This window comes from Neovison vison, chromosome 12 (assembly GCF_020171115.1).
Source record: "Neovison vison isolate M4711 chromosome 12, ASM_NN_V1, whole genome shotgun sequence".
Lineage (NCBI taxonomy): Eukaryota > Metazoa > Chordata > Mammalia > Carnivora > Mustelidae > Neogale > Neogale vison.
The window spans coordinates 8,305,814-8,330,303 of NC_058102.1; the positions used below are offsets into that span (position 1 = coordinate 8,305,814).

Here is a 24,490-nt window from a genome sequence, read left to right on the forward strand (position 1 = left end):
TTGCTATTAATATAAAGAACACTGCTTCGCACTGTTTGTAAGCAACTTTACTAGTCCATGTGATTACTTGGAGCGTGGGGGCGGGAGCAGAAATTCTTGGCATAAGCTGGAAATACTTCAAATTAACTGATTTTTTTTTTTTAAAAGAAGAGTTTAAGGTATTTTCTGTTTTCCTATGTAGTTGAAATGAAATGAGACTGGAGGATAGCAGGGCTGCAAGCAATAAAGCCTTTCTCTGACGGAAGCTTTAATGGCCTAAGTGGGTTGCTCCTTGGGCAAGGAACGCCTCTACCTTTGACAGAGAAAACCAACGCCAAGTGCCTGGATTCCAGCTATTTGAAAGCTTGGTTCCAACCATGGAGGAAGAGCTTTTGGGAATAACCCTGGATTATATGGTGAAGACTAGAAAGAACGTGACGATTAGTAAGAAGATAAAGAACCATTCCTTACATATTTCTTTTCTTTTCTTTTTTCCTTTTTTTTTTTTTTTAAAAAAGATTCCATTCATTTATTTGACAAAGAGAGAGAGTGCACAGGCAGGGGTAATGGCAGAGGGAGAGGGAGAAGCAGCCCCCCCGCCCCCACACTGAGCAGGGAGCCCGACGTGGGACTCAACCCCAGGACCCCAGGTTCATGACCTGAGCTAAAGGCAGACGCTTAACCAACTGAGTCACCCAGGCGCCCCCACATTACTTTTTCTTTAGAGTTGCTCTGAAATGTCTTTAGAACCCACTGTGAATTATAATTATTTAATTTCAGCTGCTTAGAGTCCTTTTGTGACACATGAAGTGTAGAAAATTATGAAGAGTTACACATCTCGAGGGGATGAGGGGACAGTTTGAGCAGTTCCAGCTGAACCTTAAGCAGGTTGGCATCTTTCTGGTTACAAACTTGGGAATCAAACATCACCAAAGCAAGGCAGCGTCCTAACTAAGGAACAAGGTTTGGGAAGGAAACACCCAGAGGACTGTGCGGAGAACAGGAGATAAAACTGCCCTTGAAAGGTTTAACCTCTGAACCCAAAACCGGGAGAGGAAGAATCAGCGCGAGGCTACACATGGTTCTGGATCTTTCTTCGATGCTCCAGAGTAATGGGCAAGACTCACAACCTCTATGCCATTTGTGAGGCGCCACATCTCCAAGCCCAGCAACGTCCAGACCTTTCTGTCCTTGCTACTTCATCAAAACCACACTCCTCGGTCCCCCAAGCGGCCTCCCAGTAATCCTCCGGCTCACCAGCACAGAACCTGAGCTCCCATCCGACAGTCCTTCGGTTCAGGTCAGCGCACCCCCACAGAAAGCCTCATTTGTGCCAGGCTCTGTGAGGAGCTAAGGGACAAACAGAAATAAGACATGCCTCCTGCTCTCTCAGGGGTTCATGTCCCCAGTACCTCTTTTTTACCTACCTTATGGTTCCTACAGATCCAACCCTTGGCCCCCCTTATCCATCCTGGCCAGAATTACCTTCTCTGCAACACACGCTGCTTCACTGACTCCTCATCATTACCATTTGGCTCAGCTGCCACCTCCTTGAGGAAACTGGGATTTCCTCTTTCACACTCTTTGTCTATGTTAGTTCTTTCTTTCCCGCTTTTCCTTTTATTATAGACTATAAAAGATTATAGATTAAAAAACAAATCTGTGCTTTTATAATAATAAAAATACACTGTAAAAGAAACAAACCACCCATAGTTGCTCTTTTAACACAAATACATATTTTTTTAAGTAGTCTCTACCCAACATGGGGCTCAAACTTACAACCCTGAGATCAAGAATCGCATGCTCGGGCGCCTGGGTGGCTCAGTGGGTTAAGCCGCTGCCTTTGGCTCAGGTCATGATCTCAGGGTCCTGGGATCGAGTCCCACATCGGGCTCCCTGCCGAGCGGAGAGCCTGCTTCCCTCTCTCCCTTTCTCTCTGCCTGCCCCTCTCCGTCTACTTGTGATCTCTCTCTGTCAAATAAATAAATAAAATCTTTAAAAAAAAAAGAAAAAAAGAATCGCATGCTCCAGCCAGGCGCCCCCAAATTTTGATTAATTTTAAACACGAGAAGTAAAATTTTATTGGAAGTATGTTTTTTTCCCTTTAAAGTAGGTTCCACATTCGGCACGGGGCTTGAACTCACAACCCTGAGACCAAGACCTAAGCTGAGCTAAGAGTCAGACGTCCAACTGCCTGAGCCACCCAGGGGCCCTAGGACATTTTCTAATAAGACAAGGGACTTTACTTCTTGATTAGTTCAGATACCTATACATGAGAGATGAGAGGGAGTTCATACTATTCCTACTTTTTAAATTCTGAGAGACAAAAAGCACCAAGAAATCTTATATATTAAGTACACAGCTGTTCAAACACGTTTAGATAGGTCACCAACCCGACAACTCAGTTAGGTATATTTTCAATTCTGCTAAAAGCAGAGAATGAGAAACCATTTTTTAAAAAAATAAAAACAATCAGTCAAGGATCAGTTAAAGAATGATTAAACTCATTCAACTTTTTAATTCTGAGAAAATATACCAAAAGAGGCTTTTTTTAAGGACTAAGAGGCTTTTAACTGTTCGTGCCTCTCTTTCACTCAGAGGTGTCTTTTTTAGTTTAATACTCAATAGTAGGAAAAGTGAAATAGTATTCATTTAACTACATCTTTGTTATACACTTTTTGAAAAAAAATTTAACCTCTCTGTATGCAGTACGTATATTCTCATCAAAATCTTAAAGCTATAGATTTAGTTATTCAAAACAGGCAGCCAAATTAGATTTACTTTCAATCCCAAAACGTATTTTTCAATTCAAATAAATGTCATAATATTAAGGAATTAAGGACATTTTTAACTGTGAAATAAATTGCAAAGTATACTTTATAAAGCAGATTGTAAGTGGTCAGATCACAATATGATAAAGACCTAATAAAATTTATCTACTGTTTCATAAATGACCAAATGGAAATAAATCAGTAAGTCAGTATGTTTTTCTCCTTACTTAATTTGGATTATAATGCATAGTTAAATTTAAGTTATTTTGAAACAAAAGTATGATTAAAAAAAAATGCCTTTTCTTCAGTAAATGTAGTATGTTTGTATGTATATAAAACTCTGATCCGGGGCGCCTGGTGGCTCAGTGGGTTAGGCCGCTGCCTTCGGCTCAGGTCATGATCTCAGGGTCCTGGGATCGAGTCCCGCATCGGGCTCTCTGCTCAGCAGGGAGCCCGCTTCCCTCTCTCTCTCTCTGCCTGCCTCTGCCTACTTGTGATTTCTCTCTGTCAAATAAATAAATAAAATCTTTAAAAAGATTTAAAAAAAAAAAAAAAACAAAAAAAAACTCTGATCCTTCAGCCATAGGGAAAAAAAAAGCCTAAATAAAAGCACGTAAGAGGTCCATTCACAGGTTTTATCTGATAAATTGTGAAAAAATGTGTACTTAAGGGTATCTGTGTCACTAACCTATGTTGCTCAAGTTGTTGGAAGATACTTTTCTTTCCACCTAAGACATGGCCCTAGGGCATGAGACTGAAGAGCTCAAAAGAACTGTGCATTTCAACATGTGGAAAAGCTGCCCAGGACTTCCAGATGTCCACTTTGCTTTGTACAACTAGACCCTACTCTGGGAACCACACACTCTTTGCCAAAAGGGGATGGAGTAAGCAAAGCTACCTTGCTTTATTATCATATATGGCATCTAAATTCACAAGAACTGGACACATACCAAAATGCCCAAGTTCTTATTTCATTTCATCCTTAACAGAAAATGTTGTAAGAAGGTGAAGCCTTGGGGGCGCCTGCATGGCTCAGTGGGTTAAGCCTCTGCCTTCGGTTCAGGTCATGATCCCAGGGTCCTGGGATCAAGGCTGGCATCAGGCTCTCTGCTCAGAGGAGAGCCTGCTTCCTCCTTTCTCTCTGTCTGCCTCTCTACTTGTGATCTCTCTCTTTCAAATAAATAAATAAAATCTTTAAAAAAAAAAAAAAAGGGAAAGTGAAGCCTGGAAACACAGAGTTAATGACACCTTCCTTAGTCATCATGGGAGGCTTCCCCCTTGCTTAGCACCCTGGATTTCTACACCAAAGATGGGCAGGCCTTATAAGACAGGAGCTGGTGGAGAGTTTGCTCTTCTTTTACGTCAAGTGGAAGAAAGGTTATTTTGAATTTAAGTCAGTTCTCAATCAGACCATTTTAAAGAAACAATGCCATTGGTGGATCTGGAAATTAATTCCCTTAAAACTATCCAGGATCAGGATCAAAGCATCCTTGGAAGTCCCTGCTCTTCTCCGCACGTGGACACTCAGCAGGCAGTGTGCACCCCACAGAAGTAGAGCAGAGAGCAGGGCTATGCGTCCAGAGTCACTTTGTTTCCTAGGAGCCAAGGGTTTCAGGTCTCCCCGACTCTTATTTTTGAGTTTGCACGGAACAGTATTTTCCTTACCAAAATAAAACCTAAATCTTATCACTTTGAGAAAAAACCCGCTATAGTGTGTGGTACCTTTTTAATTTTTACATTTTATTTTTAAGTCACTGTTGCCTCACGGACTGGATTCTGCTTACCACACGTTCCCCGGTTCTGAAAAAGCTACCGTTTGCCTGCCAACAAATTCTTGATGAATGTCAAAGGTATAACCTTACTTGAGCTAATTCTATTTAAATCAGATGAAATACTAATATCAGAAGAATTCTATCAGTTTGTCTCCCGAGCTTCATTTTAGTTTTCTATTTCTCCACAAGAAGGAACTTTTATCAGTAGAGCTGAACACCTCAGCCTGTACATATTCTAACAGATTATAACTTCAGATGCGTGTGGCACTCACAGCGCGAACAAACGTTTCAACTGGCTTTCAAAAATTCCCGGTGGCAGGGGCGCCTGGGTGGCTCAGTAGGTTAAACCTCTGCCTTCGGCTCAGGTCATGATCCCAGGGTCCTGGGATCGAGCCCCGCATCGGGCTCCCTGCTCAGCAGAAAGACTGGTTCTCTCTCCCTCTGTCTGCACCTCTGCTTACTTGTGCTCTGTCAAATAAATAAATAAAATCTTACAAAAAAAAAAAAATTCCTGATGGCAGAAGAGCAGGTTGTCATTTGAAAACAGTAAAAGACTCCCTTGGACCCAGAGAAGTCGGAAGCACAGCTCTGAGATTTACTCATCGTGTGGTCAGCTTTCAGACACCATCAGAACTCTCGGCTCTCGGCTGTAAGGCCAGGATGAGAATCCTTCTCTCTGTCGTGCGGCTGCTGCGCAAACAGGGGTTAAGGAGGACCGAGCTCTACCAGAGGCTCAGCGCGTGACTGGCGGATTTTGTTAAAGGTGATCTGCACTACTGACCACTTACCAGAACCATATCCAGGTATTGGCCCTTTGGTTTGAAGGTCTGGGAGCCCCACATTCAGAGCGTTGGGTACCATGTTGTCCAGATGTGGCTTGGGCCCAACAGGATGAGAGGGCGAGTGCTTCATGCCAGGCTGTCTCTGCTGCTGCTGCTGCTGCTGCTGCTGCTGGAGCGCACTCACCATCCGAGCCAGCTGCAGGCCAGGAGGCCAGAGCGAGGGGGAACCGGAGGGAAAACGGACACATGAGAAGCCAGCACCCCGACCCTCCCAGCAGAGACCGCAGGTGGCTGGTGCTGGGCGCTGAGGCCCCGAGCTGCAATGCTCACACAGAGCATTAGAGGGACCCTGCCAACCCGCGTACCTGCTGCTCTTGCTGCTGGCGCACAGCTTGAGAAAGCTTCCTCTGGTTCTGTAGCAACTGCTGCTGCTGCTGCTGCTGCAGGAGAAGCTGACATGCCTACAAAACAGGGGAGGGGAGAGAGGAGCAAAGTTTCCTGAGCTCGACTTACTGAGACGCCCTAGGGAGCTGTGCACCAAAGCACAGTGGCTGAATCAAGCGTCTAGGAGGGAAGGACCACCCAGTTCCTGGTCTACTGGGCACATCTACCTCTAGCTGAGCTCATATGACCCTTAAACATGCATAAAACGAAGCAAATCAAAGTAAAAGGGGGGGAAAAAAAGCAAATAGCCTTTTTTTTTTTAAGCTATAGGAGGAAAACCTGCTACTCACCAACTGAAATTGGGGAATCTGTGGAAGCTGGCTCAGCATGGCAATTTGTTGAGGAGACAACTGGGGCCCCACATTGAAAAGACCTGGGTTCAGGCCACTGTTGGGAAACTGCTTGAGCATTGAGGCAGAAACCTGACAAGAAAAAAAAGATGCATTTTTTAGAACTTACCACAATAAAACTTTTTTTTTTCCCTGTAAGAAGGTCTTAATAGGTCTAAAACAAGCACCCATGGTTTCCTTGACAAGTATTTGTGGAAAATATTAAATGATCAGGAGAAATACACTAAAGTGTTAACAACGGTTATCTCTGAGTGGTGAGATAGTTAAGAGCTAATTTTAGGGGCAACTGGCTGGCTCAGTCGATGGGAGTGTGCAACTCCTGATCTTGGGGGTTCTAAATTCGAGCCCCACATTAGGGGTAGAGATTACCTAAAGATAAAATCCTTTTATTTTGTTTTTAAATTTTTAAAAAATATTTTATTTATTTATTTGACAGAGATCAGAAGTAGGCAGAGAGGCAGGCAGAGAGAGAGGGGGTGGGGAAGCAGGCTCCCTGCTGAGCAGAGAGCCCGAAGTGGGGCTCGATCCCAGAACCCTGGGATCATGACCTGAACCGAAGGCAGAGGCTTTAACCCACTGAGCCACCCAGGCACCCCTGCTTTTAAATTCTTTAAGGAGATTTTATTTATTCATCTGACAGACACAGAGCACAAGCAGAGGGAGTAGCAGGCTGAGGAAGAGGAAGAAGCAGACTCCCTGATGAGCAGGGAGCCCAATGCAGGACTTGACCCCAGGATCCCAGGATCATGACCTGAGCAGAAGGCAGATGCTTAACTGACTGAGCCATCCTGTCAGCCCAAGATAAAATCTTTTTTTTTTTTTTTTTTTTAAAAGAAAAAGAGCTTTTAAATGCTCTATTTAGGTTTTTCAATTTTTCTACAATAAAATTTATGAACTTACAATCAGGAATACTTTGGCAAGACAAAAAGTTTTAATGACAATACGACTTTTACCTAAGAAATTGTTACTGGAAACGGAAACAAAGTATATCAAACTTCACAAAAGTAATAAATAAATGCCTAAAAGTATTTGTTATACACATAAGGAATATACATTAGCCTGTAGGTCAGAGACACTGGAGTTTCAATTCATGACTTCTCACACCAAATACTGGGAGGCACAGAGAGGCAGAGTGAAGGAGCCTAACAGGTCAGATGACTCAACCTGCTCCTTCCACGGTCTTCAGGAGTGAGCTAGGCTGGGCTGCAGAACCTTCAGGGACAGAGAAAAGACTCCCTCGCACCTTCAGACTACTGGTCTAAGATGTTTGCACGGAGCTGAAGTGAGTTTCCCTGCACTTTCGTTCTCCGAACCTACTGAATCAGCTGGTGCCACAGAGAACAAAATGAACCTTCCATGGTGGGGGGGGGGGGCGCGACACACTGGTCACGTGTTAGGGCTGCAGGCAGACTGCACGGGCTCCCATTGCTAAGGTGTGTGACTGTTAGCCCTTCTGAGCCTCATTTTCCTTATCTCCAAAATTAGAATAATAATATTAACTCTGGTGATTGAGGATGTTATGAGTTAATCCACATCAAAGGCTTAGAACTGCACTTCATAAATGCTCGTATCCTTCCACAGGGACGGCTCTCCAAATGTCGAGAGATGATTACAGCTCTTTGTGTCTCATCTTCAGACTAAACATGAGGAATTCTTTCATGCGTATCTCATCCAATTTCTCAATGCACAGCCCAAGACAGAGAGAGTCATTTTCTAGAGCAGTCCAGTACTAAGTAGACCTGGCCATCACTAACCGTTCGGTTAAAAGCCAGACTTCTATTTAACAACACCCGAGATCTCCGTTTCTATGATGATCGCACCCTAACTCCCAATCACACACTAAACTTACTGTCAATTAAAATCTGTAATATTTTTACGTTTTGCTCTCCTATGTAATATTTAAGCAGGTTGAATTGTACTAATTTATGTTTTGAACTTAGGATCTTATCTTTATGTACATGGCATATAGTAGATGCTTGATAAATACCTATTAAATAGGTATTTTATTTTTTTAAGACTTAATTTTCTTTTTTTATTTAACAGAGAGAGAGAGAGAGAGAGAGAGGAGGAAGTAGGGTCCCCGCAAAGCAGAGAGCCCGATGTGGGGCTCGATCCCAGGGTCCTGGGATCATGACCTTAGCTGAAGGCAGAGGCTTTAGCCTACTGAGCCACCCAGGCGCACCTAAGACTTAATTTTTAGGAAGAGTTTTTGTTTTTGTTTTTTTTGAGAGTGAGTGAGTGCAAGGAGGAGAGGGAGAGAATTTTTTTAAATGATTTTATTTATTTGTCAGATATTGAGAGAGAGAAAGAGAAAGAAAGCACAAGCAGGGGAAGAAGAGGCAGAGGGAGAAGCAGGCTCCCCGCTGAGCAAGGAGCTCAATGTGGGGCTCAACTCTAGGACCCTGGGATCATGACCTGAGCTAAAGGCAGACTCTTAACCAACTGAGCCACCCAAACATCCCACAGAGAGAATCGTAAGCAGGCTCCACACCTAGTGCAGAGGCTGACATGGGGCTTGATCTCACAACCCTAAGATCATGACCTGAGCCATCCAGGCGCACCAGATTTAAATTAAAAAAAAAAAAAAATTTTTTTTTAATTTATTTGACAGAGAGAGAGAGTGAGCGAGCACAAGCAGGGGGAGCAACAGAGGGAGAGGGAGAAGCAGGCTCCCTGCTCAGCAGGGAGCCCCATGTGGGGCTCAATCCCAGGACTCTGGGATCAAGACCTGAGCCAAAGGCAGACAGTTAACTGACTGAGCCACTCAGTTGTCTAAAGTTTTTAATGTAATCTCTACAGTCAGTGTGGGGCTGGAACTCATAACCCTGAGATCGAGTTGGCACGCTTCACATAGTAAGCCAGCCAGGTACCCCGTGAATATGATATTTTAACTTATTAACAGTCACTCCGCCGAATTCTTTTCTAACCTATTATTCCACTTATTCCCAGTTTGTGTTTCCCTATCTGGTCGTTGGTGGGAATCTGCAACGTGATAGAGCTTAAGATAACCTAGTAGTATGTCAGTAAAAACTTCTTTCCAATAGAAAGTGATCGGGCTGGGAACAGTCAATCATTTACTAATCCACACAACTGTTTCAGCACTTAACTTCCATTTATACATCTTATCTAAAACAAAGAGACAGCTTGTCAAATGGCTTGTCAAAATAAGGATTCTGACAACAACTCTATCATTCTTATAATCTGCGATTTTTTAACCGATTAATAAAGAAAATCAGTTAAGACTTATTAGTAAATTTACGATTCTTGATTTCCTATCACAGACGCTCAAAAAGCTGTATTTTTGATATCTAGTCTAGAATCTTGCCTAGAATTGGCACCAAGTTCATCAGTCTAAGCCACTTCCCTTACTGTTTCAAAAACATTATTTTAAAAACATCCCCATTCTCCTCACTTCCTTGTTGGGGAGGGGGACTCACCTTCTCATCACACTCCAGGCATCCTGCCCTTTCTTGTTGGCAGTAAACCTATAGGGAAGGTTGCCCTCTTCCAGTTATTGCTGTCTAAGTTTGTAATTCAGGATTAGGAAGCTCACATACTCCAAGATCAGCTTTCTCAGTGGTAAAGGGGATATTCTGGCCCCACATGCCTTCATCTTGTCTTAAAAACTCAGGATTTGTGCAAGAAAGAGGAGTTGTCATTATTAAACTCCCCTTGAAGATCCCCAGACTTCCTCCAAGATCACAGAAGGGCTCAGCAATTCTTTTCACAAATTCTTTCTCTGTTGTAGGATTTAATTTGTCTTAACCCTTTTGGTTGAACATCTTTGTTCTTAATGGAGAAGACAAAAGTGGTAAAAACTTTATTTTCATTTAATTTAATTTCTATTTAATCATTTAATACAAATACAAGTAGTCCAAAGCAGGGATTCTTTTCCCAGTCACCAGAACCGCACCAAACCGAACGCTGAAAGCTCTTTCAATATGCCTGCTGTTTTGCTGTTCTGTTTATGTTGCAATTCCCCAACACACTCTTACACATATTCATCCCTGCTTGCTACCCTTACTTTCCATCTTTTGAAAAGACCCCTTTAAAATCTGAGTCAGGGGTGCCTGGGTGGCCAGTGGGTTAAAGCCTCTGCCTTCGGCTCAGGTCATGATCCCGGGGTCCTGGGATCGAACCTTACATCGGGCTTCTGCTCAGCAGGAGCTGAGCTCTCTCTCTCCACCTGCCTCTCTGCCTACTTGTGATCTCTGTCTGTCAAATAAATAAATAAAATATTTAAAAAATAAAATAAAATAAAATAAAATAAAATAAAATCTGAGTCAGGGGCGCCTGGGTGGCTCAGAGGGTTAGGCCTCTGTCTTCGGCTCAGGTCATGGTCTCAGGGTCCTGGGATCAAGCCCCGCATCGGGCTCTCGGCTCGGCGGGGAGCCTGCTTCCCCTTCTCTCTCTGCCTACCTGTGATCTTTCTCTCTGTGTCAAATAAATAGATAAAAATCTTAAAAAAATAATAATAATAATAAAATAAAATAAAATCTGAGTCATCAGAAAGCTCTCACCAGAGACCCACTGGGTCTTTCCACTGGATCTTTCTTTAGCATAACCAAGTTAAATTGGTGCTTCTGAGTCCCCGTCTCTACCAGTTTCAAGAATACCTGCCCACCTTTCCTTTCATACTTTCTAGTCTAGAAATATCTGAAGTCATGTTTCCTGTCCGGGCTCACCAACTCATTTTCTTCCAAGATCTCAGCCACTTTCACTTAGCCTATCAATGCTGTCATTTTGGGATGTATTTTGGGTTAAAGTTACAGTTCTCCCAGCTGTTTCCTCTCTACTCTCTAAGAGATGCTGAGGGTTGCCAACCAATGGGAATGCTTGTTGGATTTTCTGTGTTAATAGCTGGAGGCCTAGCAATTGTGAGCTCAGCATGTGTATCCACTCCTGTGCACTGTGCCTCCACACCGATTTTACGGCCAGGACAACGGGCTTAATATTTATTTATTTATTTATTTTTAAAAGATTTTATTTATTTATTTGACAGAGAGAGATCACAAGTAGACAAAGAGGCAGGCAGAGAGAGAGAGAGGGAAGCAGGTCCCTGCTGAGCAGAGAGCCCGACGCGGGACTCGATCCCAGGACCCTGAGATCATGACCTGAGCCGAAGGCAGCGGCCTAACCCACTGAGCCACCCAGGCGCCCCGGGCTTAATATTTAAAAAAAAGAAAAAAAAAGTAAAAATTTCAATAATAACCTTTAAGCACTGATTGCAGGTTGAAATGGTAATGTAGCTATGCTGGGTTAAAGAATATATATATATATGTTGGGGAGCCTGGATGGCTCAGTGGGTTAAGGCCTCTGCCTTCGGCTCAGGTCATGTCCTGGGGTCCTGGGATCAAGCCCTGTGTTGGGCTCGGTCCTCAGCAGGGAGCCTGCTTCCTCTCCCTCTTTCTGCCTACCTCTCTGCCTACTTGTGATCTCTGTCAAATAAATAAATTTAAAAAAAATCTTATAAAAGAAAATATATATATTATTAAATGGAATTTTACCTGTTTCTTTTTATCTTATTAAATGTGGATACCAAAAACCTTATGTTACATTATGTGATCTGTGCTCTATTTCTATGGGACAGTGCTGCTCCCAGGCCATCAGCATTTTTCTCATTTCCTTTTCGAAGGGAAAGGACTCTGTGATTCATGGGAAATCTATTCTGCTTATTCTGTTTTCCAATCTGCCAACCTCTCAAAGAAATAGCCATTGTCAGAGCCTTCCTTTCTTCCCACTTCTCCGTTCAGTTTTTTTTTTTTTTAGAAGATTTTATTTATTTATTTGACAGAGAGAGATCACAGCAGGCAGAGAGGCAGGCAGAGAGAGGGGAAGGGAAGCAGACCCCCTGCCGAGCAGAGAGCCCGATGCGGGACACAATCCCAGGACCCTGAGATCATGACCTGAGCTAAAGGCAGGGGCTTAACCCACTGAGCCACCCAGGCGCCCCTCCGTTCAGTTTTAAAAGCTCTACTTAACAAATGGGCTAGTCTGCTGATCAACCCATTTCTCTTCAGTCTTGAGAACGTATGCCATGGTTTGCCAAGAGCCCATGTTTCCCACCCACCTCCAATATTCCTATCCCTTGAAATTAGCTAAAGAAACCACCATTCAAAGTAAAACATGCGTGTGATCCAGCAGTACCCTAGGAAACAAATTCGTCCTAGGAGACAAATATAGGAATATTCATAGCAGCACTGCTTGTAATAGCAGAAATCTGGAAACGACCTAAATGTCTACTGGTAGTGGAAGAGATAAATAACCGATGGTATACTCATGTAACAGAGTACTACATGACCCAAACTGCCCAAATCAACACGGGGAAATCTCAGAAGCACTGTCAAGTGAAAGAAGTCATAGAAGGCTACATACTGCATGTTTTTGTTACATAAAACGCAAAAAAAAAGTCAAAGTCAAACTATACTGTTTAAAGATAGACAGACACGGAAAGAACTGTAAAAAAAATGCTAACACAAGGTGTTTTATTCTTTTTATTTTTTTAAGATTTTATTTATTTATTTGACAGATAGATCACAAGCAGGCAGAGAGGCAGGCAGAGAGAGAGAGAGAGACAGAGGGAAGCAGGCTCCCTGCTGAGCAAAGAGCCCGATGCAGGGCTGGATCCCAGGAACCTGAGACCATCCTGTCCTGGTCTCAGGTCGGACCTGAGCCCAAGGCAGAGTCCTTAACCCACCAGGCACCCCAAGGTGTTTTATTCTTTAAATTTAATTTGGAGGCCAGCAACTCCAATGTGCCATAAACTGACAGTCATAAAGACTAGAAAGGTTACCTTCAAGGACTTCCTATCCAGCTTTGCCCAACTTTTCCCTTCCCCAGACTAAACATTGCCCTTCCCCGATGAATACAAAAGGACCAGAGAGGGCGCCTGGGTGGCTCAGTGGGTTAAGCCGCTGCCTTCGGCTCAGGTCATGATCTCAGGGTCCTGGGATCGAGTCCCGCATCGGGCTCTCTGCTCGGCAGGGAGCCTGCTTCCTCCTCTCTCTCTCTGCCTGCCTCTCTGCCTACTTGTGATCTCTCTCTCTCTGTCAAATAAATAAATAAATAAATCTTAAAAAAAAAAAAAAAAAAAAAAAAAGGACCAGAGAGAAGCACCACTAGGCTCCTGGCAAATGGCTGTTCATGCTTGGGTTGCAGAGTAATTAAAGTGCAGGTTTGCACATTCCCGTAGCAGGGATTTAATTATTCTGGTTTAAAAGCCCTTCAATCTCCAGCTGGGCTGGAGAAAAGGAAGATCTAGTTGGAGTCAATATGGCATTTACTGAAGCACTGCAGGTGCAAAATGACAGCAATTTAAAGCAAGACAAGAGCCTGGTAGAATATGTTACTTTCGGAATATTTGAGTAACAGGAGGAAAGAGACAAGGTAGAAACCCAAGACCTGGAACACCTGCAGCAAATCTTTTTTTTTTTTTTTTTTAAAGATTTTATTTATTTATTTGACAGAAATCACAAGTAGATGGAGAGGCAGGCAGAGAGAGAGAGGGAAGCAGGCTCCCTGCTGAGCAGAGAGCCTGATGCGGGACTCGATCCCAGGACCCTGAGATCATGACCTGAGCCGAAGGCAGCGGCTTAACCACTGAGCCACCCAGGCGCCCCAAATCTTTTTTTTTTTTTGGAAGGTCAAGCAAAGCTTTATTTCCCACCTGCAGCAAATCTTAAAGGTGAATTTCAATGTCTCCTTTCCAGGTTCACATTACACATGGACTGCCCTGATAAGGCAGTTAAAATGGATGTAAAATTTGATATTATACATTAAAAAATTTCAGTGTTCATGTCTTTTGACCCATACATTTCCTTCTGGGCAACTGAAGTTGGAAATAACACGGGCACAGATCGATGTATAAGGCTGCATAAAAGATCTATGGATGGGACGCCTGGGTGGCTCATTTGGTTAAACATCTGCCTTTGGCTCAGGTCATGACCTTGGGGTCCCGGGATCAAGTCCCACTGGGCTCCCTGCTCAGCAGAATGTCTGCTTCTCCCTTTCCCTCTATTCCTTCCCCCTGTTCCTATGCATGCTTTCTCTCCCTCTCAAACAGATAAGTAAACAAATAAAATATTTTTAAAAAGAGATCTACGGATAAGGGTTTCTCTATTGCATTATTTTTAACAGTGAAAAATTAGAAACAATTTAATTTCCAATAATAGGGATGAGAATGTTTCAGGAAATAAAAGTAAATCTACCCGATGGAACATTATGCCTTCTTCGTTACAGATGATCGATAGAAGACTATGTTGTAACAGGGAAATTACCAGGTATGACCCAAAGTTAACAGAAACAGCAGGATACAGTGACCACAAATGTCATTATGTGAAACCATGCCAGTATATGAACGGTATGAATAGGCGATTTTGTAAAAATAATCCCTGTCACTGCAGCTGGGTCGGGGGTTCCTGGAAGAATTTTTTTTTCCCGTTATCCAAACTTTCAGTGCGGTTATTATACTGTCTTTACTTAAATAAATAAAGAAAGAAAGAAAAAAAGAAAGAGCTACCCAACTGCTTTGTTTTTTAAGATATGGAAATGTGAGGAAAAAAACCTGAGGTTTCTACAGTTTAATATTCTGCCCCCATTTATGCATCAAATAAACGTTAACCATATTTTGCTAAATGAATATATCTCGAAAATGAGAACACAAATACTTCTCTACACAGAGCAGATCATAGGTCATACAGAGACTGGCAGCCTTAGGTCTCTCAGACTAAGTGAACTGTGCTTTCCCGAACAATTCCACTTCCTAATCATTCTGACATGCATCTTCCCATGACTCGTCATGTATTTACTCAAAATACATGCCCTGCGCAGTCGTGGATTTCAGGATCCACCAGTGAACAAAGGCAGATCCTTTGTCTCGGCCACTGTGAAGCTCGGCACACGCCTGCGGGTGGGAAGAGTGACCGGGGTGGGCTGTAGGGTCCACAGACCGGCCTGGGAGAGCCTCTCCGGGAAGGCGCCTGGGCAGCAGAGATCTGAAGGAAGTATGGATGGAGCCCTGTGGCAATCTGTGAGAACAGCATTCCAGAACACACCTGGTGCCCTAGGGCACGTTGACTAGACAGGCCAGAGCTAATGGGGAGGGAGAGTGGCAGGTGTCCGGGGTGGGGAGGTGACCACGAGCGCTGAAACCCACAGTAAAGAGCTGGCTTTGTACTCTCAGGGAGAGGGAGCCGGGAGAGGATAAAGTGGTAACATGATTTACCCTTAACTTCCGGTGATCCATCTAGAATGTTCGTTCAGTAGCCACAGACCAGGTGTGGCTATTTAAGTTTAAATCAATTATAATTTCAGTTCTTCCACCCGCTGGTCACATTTCAAGGATTCAGGTGGTGGAGGGCCACCTTGAACCGTGTAGTTTTTGAGGATTACCAGAATGCTGGGTGGAGAAGACACTGGAGGCAGGCAGGGTGGGACCAATCAGGAGGCCACTTCTGGGAGGGAAACAGTGGTCACTTGCCATGAGTCCTGTTAGCAGAGGTGGTAGGAAACAGATTTGGGACAGAGCTCTGAAGGGGGATTTGTGGGTGGACTGAATGTGAGCTCAGGGGACTCAGCACCAGCTCCAAGAGCTGTGGCCTGAGCACCTGGAGGATGGGAGCGCCACAGACCTGGAGGGAGAGGATGTTTTAGAAGGGAGTATGGGGGGGCACCTGGGTGGCTCAGTGGGTTAAAGCCTCTGCCTTCAACTCAGGTCATGGTCCCAGGGTCCTGGGATTGAGCCCTGCATTGGGCTCTCCACTCAGCGGGGAGCCTGCTTCCCCCCTCCCCGGCCCCTGCCTGTGATCTCTGTCTCTCAAATAAATAAATAAATCTTAAAAAAAACCAAAAAAACAAAACTAAGAAAAAGACAAATATTTCTTTAAAAAAAAAGAAGGGAGTATGGGATGGAATTACATGTTCTGTTTTGGACACATTGACCTGAAGTGCCTGTAAGGCCTCCTAACAGAGATGCCCAGAGGTCCATGGAATTGAGAAGAGAGATCTGGGCTGAAGACAGTATTTTTTTTTTTTTTAAGATTTTATTTATTTATTTGACAGACAGAGATCACAAGTAGGCAGAGAGGCGGGCAGAGAGAGAGAGAGAGAGAAAAGGAAGCAGGCTCCCTGTGGAGCAGACAGCCCGACGTGGGGCTTGATCCCAGGGTCCTGGGATTATGACCTGAGCCGAAGGCAGAGGCCCTAACCCACTGAGCCACCCAGGCGCCCCTGAAGACAGTCTTTAAGAGTATTTAAGAGTCACCCATGGGGCAAAATCACCCAGGCTGCAGGTGGTGAGAAGAGGGTGGAGGACTCAGACTGGGGCTCTCTGATGTTTCATGCTGGGGAAGAAAGGGGGAACTTGCAAAGGAGATGGACAAGGCAAGGCAGGTGGAGAACCACTGTACAAGGTGTCCCAAAGCCAGATGAATGAAAGGTTTCCAAAGGGAGGGCGCGATCCTCTATGTCAGATGGGGCTGATACGCTAATAAGGAGACTGGAGAAGAGACCAAGACATTCCACAGCACGAAGGTCATCTGTGACCTTCACACCATCTTAATCACACCATCTCGCTCGCTCTTCACACCATCTCACTGCTACCACCTTACCTGGAGTCCTTCGCTCTAGTATGTCTGCCATTCAAACATGTCCTCTCCATCTCCGTCAACGTTGCTTTCTAAAACGTTAAGTTTCCCTGCATTGCCACTCGGCTGAAAAATCTTGCCCAATGCTGCAGTATCTATGGCAACAGCAGCTAAGCTTTAGGGTGCAGATAAAAATCACCAGGGGGTGACTAGGCTCTACCTCCCAAGATTCTGTCTCAGTAGATTGGGGGAGACCTAGGAACTATATTTTTAAGTAGCAACCCAGATAATGGTTCCAAGGGACAAAGTCCAAACTCCTTAGCAAACAAAGCTTTTCTGAAACCAGTGCCGAACTTCCTGACTTGTTTTTTCCTCTTCCACTGCAGACCACTTCTATGTGCATCAACAAGCTCAACCTAACTATTCAGAGTCCAGAGTGCTCCCCATTACACCATGGAACTGCCTCAATGTAACTATTCAAATCAATTGCATTTTCCCGAACACACCATGTTCTTTCAGATATGACTACTCCTTGTCCAAGCTGTTCCTGCTGCTTAGAAGGCACCTTTACCCTGGTGGTGCTCAGCAAACTCAGACTCACTCCTCAAGACCCAGCTTAAATGCCACTCCTAGTGTGAGGCCTCACCCAAATCCCAAACTGCGCTGAACATTCCTATGTAACATTGATCGTGGTGCCTATTTGCTGACTGTTCTGCCATCACCCCCACCAACTCCAGGAGGGTATGACAGGAGATGGCAATTTCTTCGTCTGTGCAAGGCCAATACCAGCACTGGGCACACCGCAGACATCTGATAACCGCAGGACTGTTGCCTGACACCAGACACGTTGGAGGGTGCGCTGGGAGTTAGGAAGACACAGTGACCGTGGAGCACTGGGAAAGCTGGGAGCAGCTCTGTCTAGAGGACAGATGGCTACCTGAGGCCTGGAGGATGACCAGGACTTAGAGACAGGGGCAAGGAAGGAGGGACACCAAGAGGACTCCCAGACCCCTGGCACAGGACCATGGAGACGGGAGGGTGACGTGATGAACATTTCCTCTCCTGCTAAGATAGTTACAGACCTAATGTCAAACACAGAATCTGAAATCTATAGGATGTGGTTTCAAATAAATATTTTAAGCCTAAGTCTTACAAGATATTTCAAAAACAAAACAGCAACAAAACCTGACCCTTCATAACCTGATGGTTGGACCTAGTAAGTGTCCCACCCCCTTCTAGAGGATGGGACAGACTCAGAGCTCTTTATCTTAGTTCACTGAAGTGACATTCTAAGGAGACTAAGTCACTTGCTGAATCCTTACACGGACGCATAGCTTTTATACTGCTCCTCAGACCCACAAAGAGGTATGAGAGACAGTTTGTGGCCCAAATCTCTCCCCATACCTTGCCAACAACTCATGGCACATCTTCTACTAATAAACGGACCTAAAAGGTTTCCCCAGGGGCACCTGGGTGGCTCAGTGGGTTCAAGCCTCTGCCTTCGGCTCGGGTCATGATCTCAGGGTCCTGGGATTGAGCCCTGCATCGGGCTCTCTGCTCAGTGGGGAGCCTGTTTCCCTTCCTCTCTCTCTCTGCCTACTTGTGATCTCTGTCAAATAAATAAAATCTTTAAAAAAAAAAGGTTTCCCCAAAGACTATATACCCCACAACACAGAGATGCTCCAAGAGTAAGTCTCTGCCATTTCATTTTTTCCAAATCCCCCTTCCAGAGCACCTCGTTAGTACTTCAACATCTATCTCCTCAAAACTTCTCAGAGTAACCCAGAGCCTGGTTATTCTCCTGCTTATGCGCTGGTGGATCCTCAAGGGCAACCGACTTTAGAGTGTTGACGCATCGGGATTTACAAAGTAGTTTTATTTACGAGCAAAGAAAATAACAAATGCAGCATTAGAAAAATATAGAGACACCTAAAAGGAATATAATCAGAATGGTTTTCATGCAAAAACATCTTTGTATGTGTGATACATTAAAGAACTGAGTTTGACATTTTTTCTAAAAATCTTGATTTGGGGGCTTGACCTGGTAATTCCGTAAGCTGAGCGTCTGCCTTCGGCTCAGGTCATGATATCAGGGTCCTGGGATCCAGACCTAAGTCAGGCTCCCTGCTCAGTGTGGAGCCTGGTTCTCCTGCCCCTCCCCCCTGCATGTGCTTGGTTTTGTTTTGTTTTTCCCAAATCTTGATCTGGATTTTTTTACATTTTAGACATTTAGGTAACTATTATTCCTTTTATGCCCATAAAACCTGCCTATTGGTGACAGATAACCACCTGGATAGGCTTTACTACTTAACTGTGGAAACACAAAATGGCTTACCTGGGGGGAAATAAACTGGGGAGGCACTTGCGCCCGGAGATTAGGAGAAGAACTTAGTGGCTGCACCGGTGTGTGCATACCTCTCGATTGTGCTGTGCTATTTCCAAACAAACCATGATTGCCACCCTGTAAACGAACAGCAACAGTAAGGCTTTTTGTTAATGTAAGAAAATGCAAAAAAGAAACAGTTCTGGTTTTCTATCCCTCAGAAGAATCATAGCCTGTGTTCCATGGAATCACAGAATTTTCTAACTAAAAATTTCCTGGTCTTAGAATGTTTGGGGAAATTATTCAAATCAAATCATGCACACAGCACCACCACCCCTGCAGTCGGATGCACTCTACAACCAGAAGGGTTAAATTTGGTCAAATGTTAAAAAAAATGCACAATTTTTTTTTGTAATTGAAAGGTATAGGCACTATAGTGTTTATTTCAACTGCTCTCTTTTTTCTTTCTTAAGATTGAGTTTACCAAATTTATTTTCAAGTCCAATAATCTGAGCTCCATCTTGAAAAGGCACCTGAGTACAATGCAGCTCTCTGAATAGTACCAACTTTAAAACAACACTAGGACATTAATGTCTCTGAATTGATTAGTTCAATCATAGAATCAGAGCCACCAAATTGTAGCACAGCCCCATGAGAACCCAACTTGAGATCTGAACACCTTTCCCTGTCTTGGGTCTGCTTGATCCCTTCTTTGCTAGATGAGAAAATCTAAATCAAGAGTGAGGTTTTTTAAAAAAAGAAAAAGAAAAAGAAAAGCAGAAAAGGGAAAAAGTGAAAAACCATTACTGGGACACCAAAAAAACCATTACTCACCTGTAACCTCTCATTCCAATGTATGAACATTAGTCTGGTTAAAAATAAGCTTAATTCCCTGATTTCTGGAGGATCAAGTCACTGGAGTACTTCTAGACTATTCCAATCAAAGAGCTACACAACACTGGGTTATAAGATGGCCCTTCTGTTCTGACTTGTTTCAAGCTGAGAAAAAGCCCTTCAGCGAAGAACTTGACACTGTTCCCTGTGTCTGAGGAAAGCTTCTACACCATCTTCACTTGGCCTCTTTGAGGCCCAGCTCAGAGGTCATCCTCACAAAGGAAGTCTTCCCCGAACCTTCTTCCTTGTTTCACATTCAAATTAACTAAGCCCACCTCTATGTTCTGAAAACACATTAAACACTCTTGGATGGACCCCATGAGCAGGTCACATTAATTTTCCATTCTGTCTGTCCACCACCAGCTTAAAACTTCCCTCTCTGTACTCCCAGAAATCAATAAAGGGCCAGTCTATAGGATGCAAATGTCACGACCCACCAATTCCATACACTTGACAACATCCCACTGAGTATCTTTGGTCAAGACAGCCCTTCCACTGCTAATACAAGTATGTGTATTCTGAACTGAAGTCACCATCTTCTCCTTGGCACAATGGGGATTAAGGTAATTTTAAGGAAGAATTTTGTAACAGCACCACTAAGTTCTAGAACACTAAAGATATTTCAATGGCTTAATGATTCAAGACAGATTAAGGGACTGCTACCAGGAAATTAATGAACTTAAAGGCACTGAAAATAAAAATGGCTATGAACATAAAGTAAAAAAGGCAATCAAAATCTGTGTATATCTCACAAAAGAAAATCAGAGATCCATCCTGAATTTCCAATCTCCCCAAAGACTGTTTAAACATGAAAAGACCTTTAACTCTACAAGATGTAATGTCGCCACTTCCCCTGCCTTACTAATCAAACTGTCACTCCAAGGTGACATGATTTGGCTCTGATTTTTCTAAGATCATGGTAGCTGGTGGCTTACCTACTGATCATTCTCAAGAACATGGGAAACACCTGTTTCACTGAGAAAATTCTGCTAAGATCATTCTCACATTTTACTATAAAAGTAATGACCTTGTTATCAGATGTGAATTATTCATGGTTGGGTCCTTGGATGGTAGGATTTCTGGTAGCTGAAGTCCTTGTCAGAATCCATGTTTTAAAAAGTCCCAAACTGCTTTAAATTCCAACCCCTCTTTTGGTAAGAAATATTAGAAGGCATTTGCCTTTTTTCGTTTTTGTAAAATCAGGCCCTATTTGCACATTCCCAGTGGACAGATGCCACCCCCGCCCCACCGCCCAGAGGTTTTAAGTCTGCTTTATCAAGTGTCTCTAAAGCTGTATCAAGCCCTGAGATACATCTGATACAGATCATAGTACAGATGAGTCAATAGCAGTCTCTCCAAAACACCTTCCTTCTTTTTAAATATGGAGCCTTGGCACTGCCACAGGCTCCATATTTTCTTGGCTTGGGATAACATGGCTAGTGGCAATCATACATAGTTTTTTAAGACTGTATTTAGAAATTAGGAAAATGGTCATCCAATGCTTATATGTATGTTCACGGCAGTTTATCTGGTTATTTCTAGAGCTTCACTGCTGAATACAAGGCTTTTATGCTGACCTGAGTCCTAGTATTTAATGGTGATCCCTGCCTCAACTGTAGTGTTTAACACAGAAAGGCATATAAATTATAAACCAAGTTACCAAGCTGACTGTAATCTGTGATTTAAAAATAAAAATCTTCCATTTAAATTTTTAATTATGAATTATATTAAGGCTGCATGAAAATGGTATAAAAGAACCACGACACACGTACCCACCAGATTCACAATGGACTTTGCAGCATTCCATTTTTAGGATAAAAAAAAAAAAAACAAACAAACCCAAAGAGGAATGACCTTTTCTTCGAGCCCAGTGCCAGCTACTTTGGCTGGTCTATTGTATTAAAAATTACAGGGGCACCTGGGTGGCTCAGTGTGTTGGGCCTCTGCCTTCTGCTCAGGTCATGCTCTCAGGTTCCTGGGATGAGCCCCGCATCGGGCTCTCTGCTCTGCAGGGAGCCTGCTTACCCTCACCCTCTCTGCGTGCCTCTCTGCCTACTTGTGATCCCTCTCTCTCTCTCTCTCTCTCTGTTAAATAAATAAATAAAATCATAAAAAATAATAATAAAATAAAATAAAAATTATATACTAATGGCTCTTGATAAATGCACGATCCTGTAGGCATGTTTATAATCATTAATCAAGAGTATTAGGACTATTTTATATTTTCTATACTTCACTCCAAAAAGAGAGCTGCCCCAAACCACTGATATAATTATTTTTTGTTTATATAAGCAAAATATGTTTATGATCTCTGTGGAAGCATTAAGAAAAACACAAGAAATATAAAAAAAAGAAAACAAGAAATTACCCATAACTCCCAAACCAAAAATAACCAACTGAACATAAGGATATCATATGATCATATGATTTAAAATGTGCTACAGCAATAATTAAAGTGTATGAAAGAGGGGCGCCTGGGTGGCTCAGTGGGTTAAGCCGCTGCCTTCGGCTCAGGTCATGATCTCAGGGTCCTGGGATCGAGTCCCGCATCGGGCTCTCTGCTCAGCAGGGAGCCTGCTTCCCTTCCTCTCTCTCTGCCTGCCTCTCTGCCTACTTCTGATCTCTCTCTGTCAAATAAATAAATAAAATCTTAAAAAAAAAAAAAAAAAAGGTGTATGAAAGACCTGTGTGCAACCGAGGACTATGGTGTGAGAGGTGTTCTGTAACATCCTTTCATTTGTATGTGAAAGTCAGTATGTGGAAACAAAATGGATACAATTAAAAATTAAATGTCCTTCCATGACATCCTGAGGTGAGAGTCACAGTGCCAGGAAGTGGCCATAGAACTGTGGCTAGGAAAATATCATCACTGGAGTCACTGTCACAGAATGGTCTCCAAATTCCTGGTTTTCTCCCTGAGAACTACCCTGGAGCTGCTGTGGGGTGATAGAGGCCTGCGGCACTGCGTCAGGCCCACGGAGGGGAGGGGGCCCCAGGGGCCTACCCTGCCAGTCTCACTCTTGGTGCTTGTCTCCCCCCGCCCCCTCGGGAGGGCTAAGGCCTGCCCCTAGCAAATAGGCCGCCATGTCTGAGCAATGTCCAGTCTTCCCAAAACTTCATTCTCTCCTATCAGATTACCTCTCTCAGGGTAATTATTGTATTTTACCCTTAAAGACACTAGAATTTAAGATGTTGTAACATTCCAGTATTTACTCTTACTAGTTTTGCTGTTATTTTCTAAGTAGAAGTTTTACTAACATGAAAGGACTTCAAAAATATCACTTCAACAAATAGCAAATTTGTTGCTAAGTCAGATAACATAAAATACCTACATAGCCTCTTTAACATTTTCCTAAAGTAGTTCTTAGGAACTTAGCTTAACTTGGAACTCACTTAACTTCTTAAATGTGAACTTGGGACCAAAAATGAGAAGACAAAAGAAACAGATTTAAATAAAATCCATGTTGAGAAAGTATGAGGAGAGATGGGTTCTAGGGCTAAGAGATCTAAAGCCTATACTTAGTATCATTCTGTGCATTCAGTAATCAACAAATTTCCCAAGACAGACAAATGATGCAATGAACTGCAGACCAGGGCCAAGGCGAGGCCACAGCCAAGCAGTTGTAAATTTGAGAGGCCTCCTTACTTGTCTAGCAGCGAAGTTTTGGGGGTTGAGCCCTGTGCCGATTGCTCCAAGGCTGACGTTGGGTAGTGTGGAACCAGAGGGAGACAGCTTGTAGCTGGGAGAAGGGGAGAAGGGAGAGCAGGGAGCCTCATCCCCAAGGCACCCATCTTGATTGGAGAAAGGCAAAGTCAGCTGAAAAGTAGTAGGAGTTAGCCAATCACAATGAGTGTTGGTTAGTGAAGCAACAGAATGCAAGAAGGGACAAGAGAGAAACACTAGGAACAAACAGAGTTAGAGTGTATTAGCAATAAACGAGGATGGAATTTGGATTTGATAAGAGTCATTATACTTGGCCCAAAAGACACCATCTGTCATCTCTGATACGGATTTTTTTTCTTATCCTCTAAATCAGTAACACATTCTGTCCATTGCACTAGGATAAAAACTGCCAGATACTTTACTTTTATGCTTCTAATACTGATTACTATAGGTGGCCGCTGAAAGAGAAGCCAGAGTAATATTCCTGTGAATCTGTTGCTGCCTGGAACAGTGGCATCAGCGTAAAACTTCTGGTTTTCATTGCTGTCTGCAGAACCAGGGCCATGGCAAATCAGTATTCTCAATCAAGGAATTACTTCCTCCATTAGGAATGATAAAAATAAAAATAAATAGGTTTAAACAACTTGTTTAAATAAGGTAGTTGAGAATTTGAACAGTATACCATTGTAACTAAAAACAGGTCACTAGGGACATAGAGAAAGAACAAAGGAACTCTCTTAGAAATAACAAAAGAGAAAGTTCTGAGGCTGGAAGGCAAGGCCTTAGGAGATACAGACTGTTTGCCCAAGATCCCAAATTTAATTTTTCATTGTACAGCAGCAGAGAAAAGAATTCAGAATAAATTTGTCTCTCAAATTTCTTCTACAGGTTTCGAATGTGCATTTCCCATACTGTAAAAAGTCAGACC

The 24,490-nt window shown here is 43.3% G+C and overlaps 1 protein-coding gene across 5 annotated transcripts in view; it reads right to left on the reverse strand.

The window, feature by feature from the left end:
* The window catches only part of TNRC6B (trinucleotide repeat containing adaptor 6B), a 256,123-nt gene that overhangs the window by 15,251 nt on the left and 216,382 nt on the right, over nucleotides 1-24,490 (reverse strand). For 4 of the 5 annotated variants that reach the window (XM_044229097.1, XM_044229095.1, XM_044229096.1 and 1 more), the window contains 4 exons: nucleotides 19,017-19,142; nucleotides 6,039-6,170; nucleotides 5,670-5,765; nucleotides 5,311-5,500 (listed from right to left, as the gene is read on the reverse strand). In XM_044229097.1, the coding sequence (XP_044085032.1) occupies nucleotides 5,311-5,500; nucleotides 5,670-5,765; nucleotides 6,039-6,170; nucleotides 19,017-19,142 (544 nt within the window). Of the gene's footprint in view, nucleotides 1-5,310; nucleotides 5,501-5,669; nucleotides 5,766-6,038; nucleotides 6,171-19,016; nucleotides 19,143-23,544; nucleotides 23,716-24,490 lie in introns of all 5 variants that reach the window. The other variant, XM_044229099.1, reaches the window with a different exon arrangement.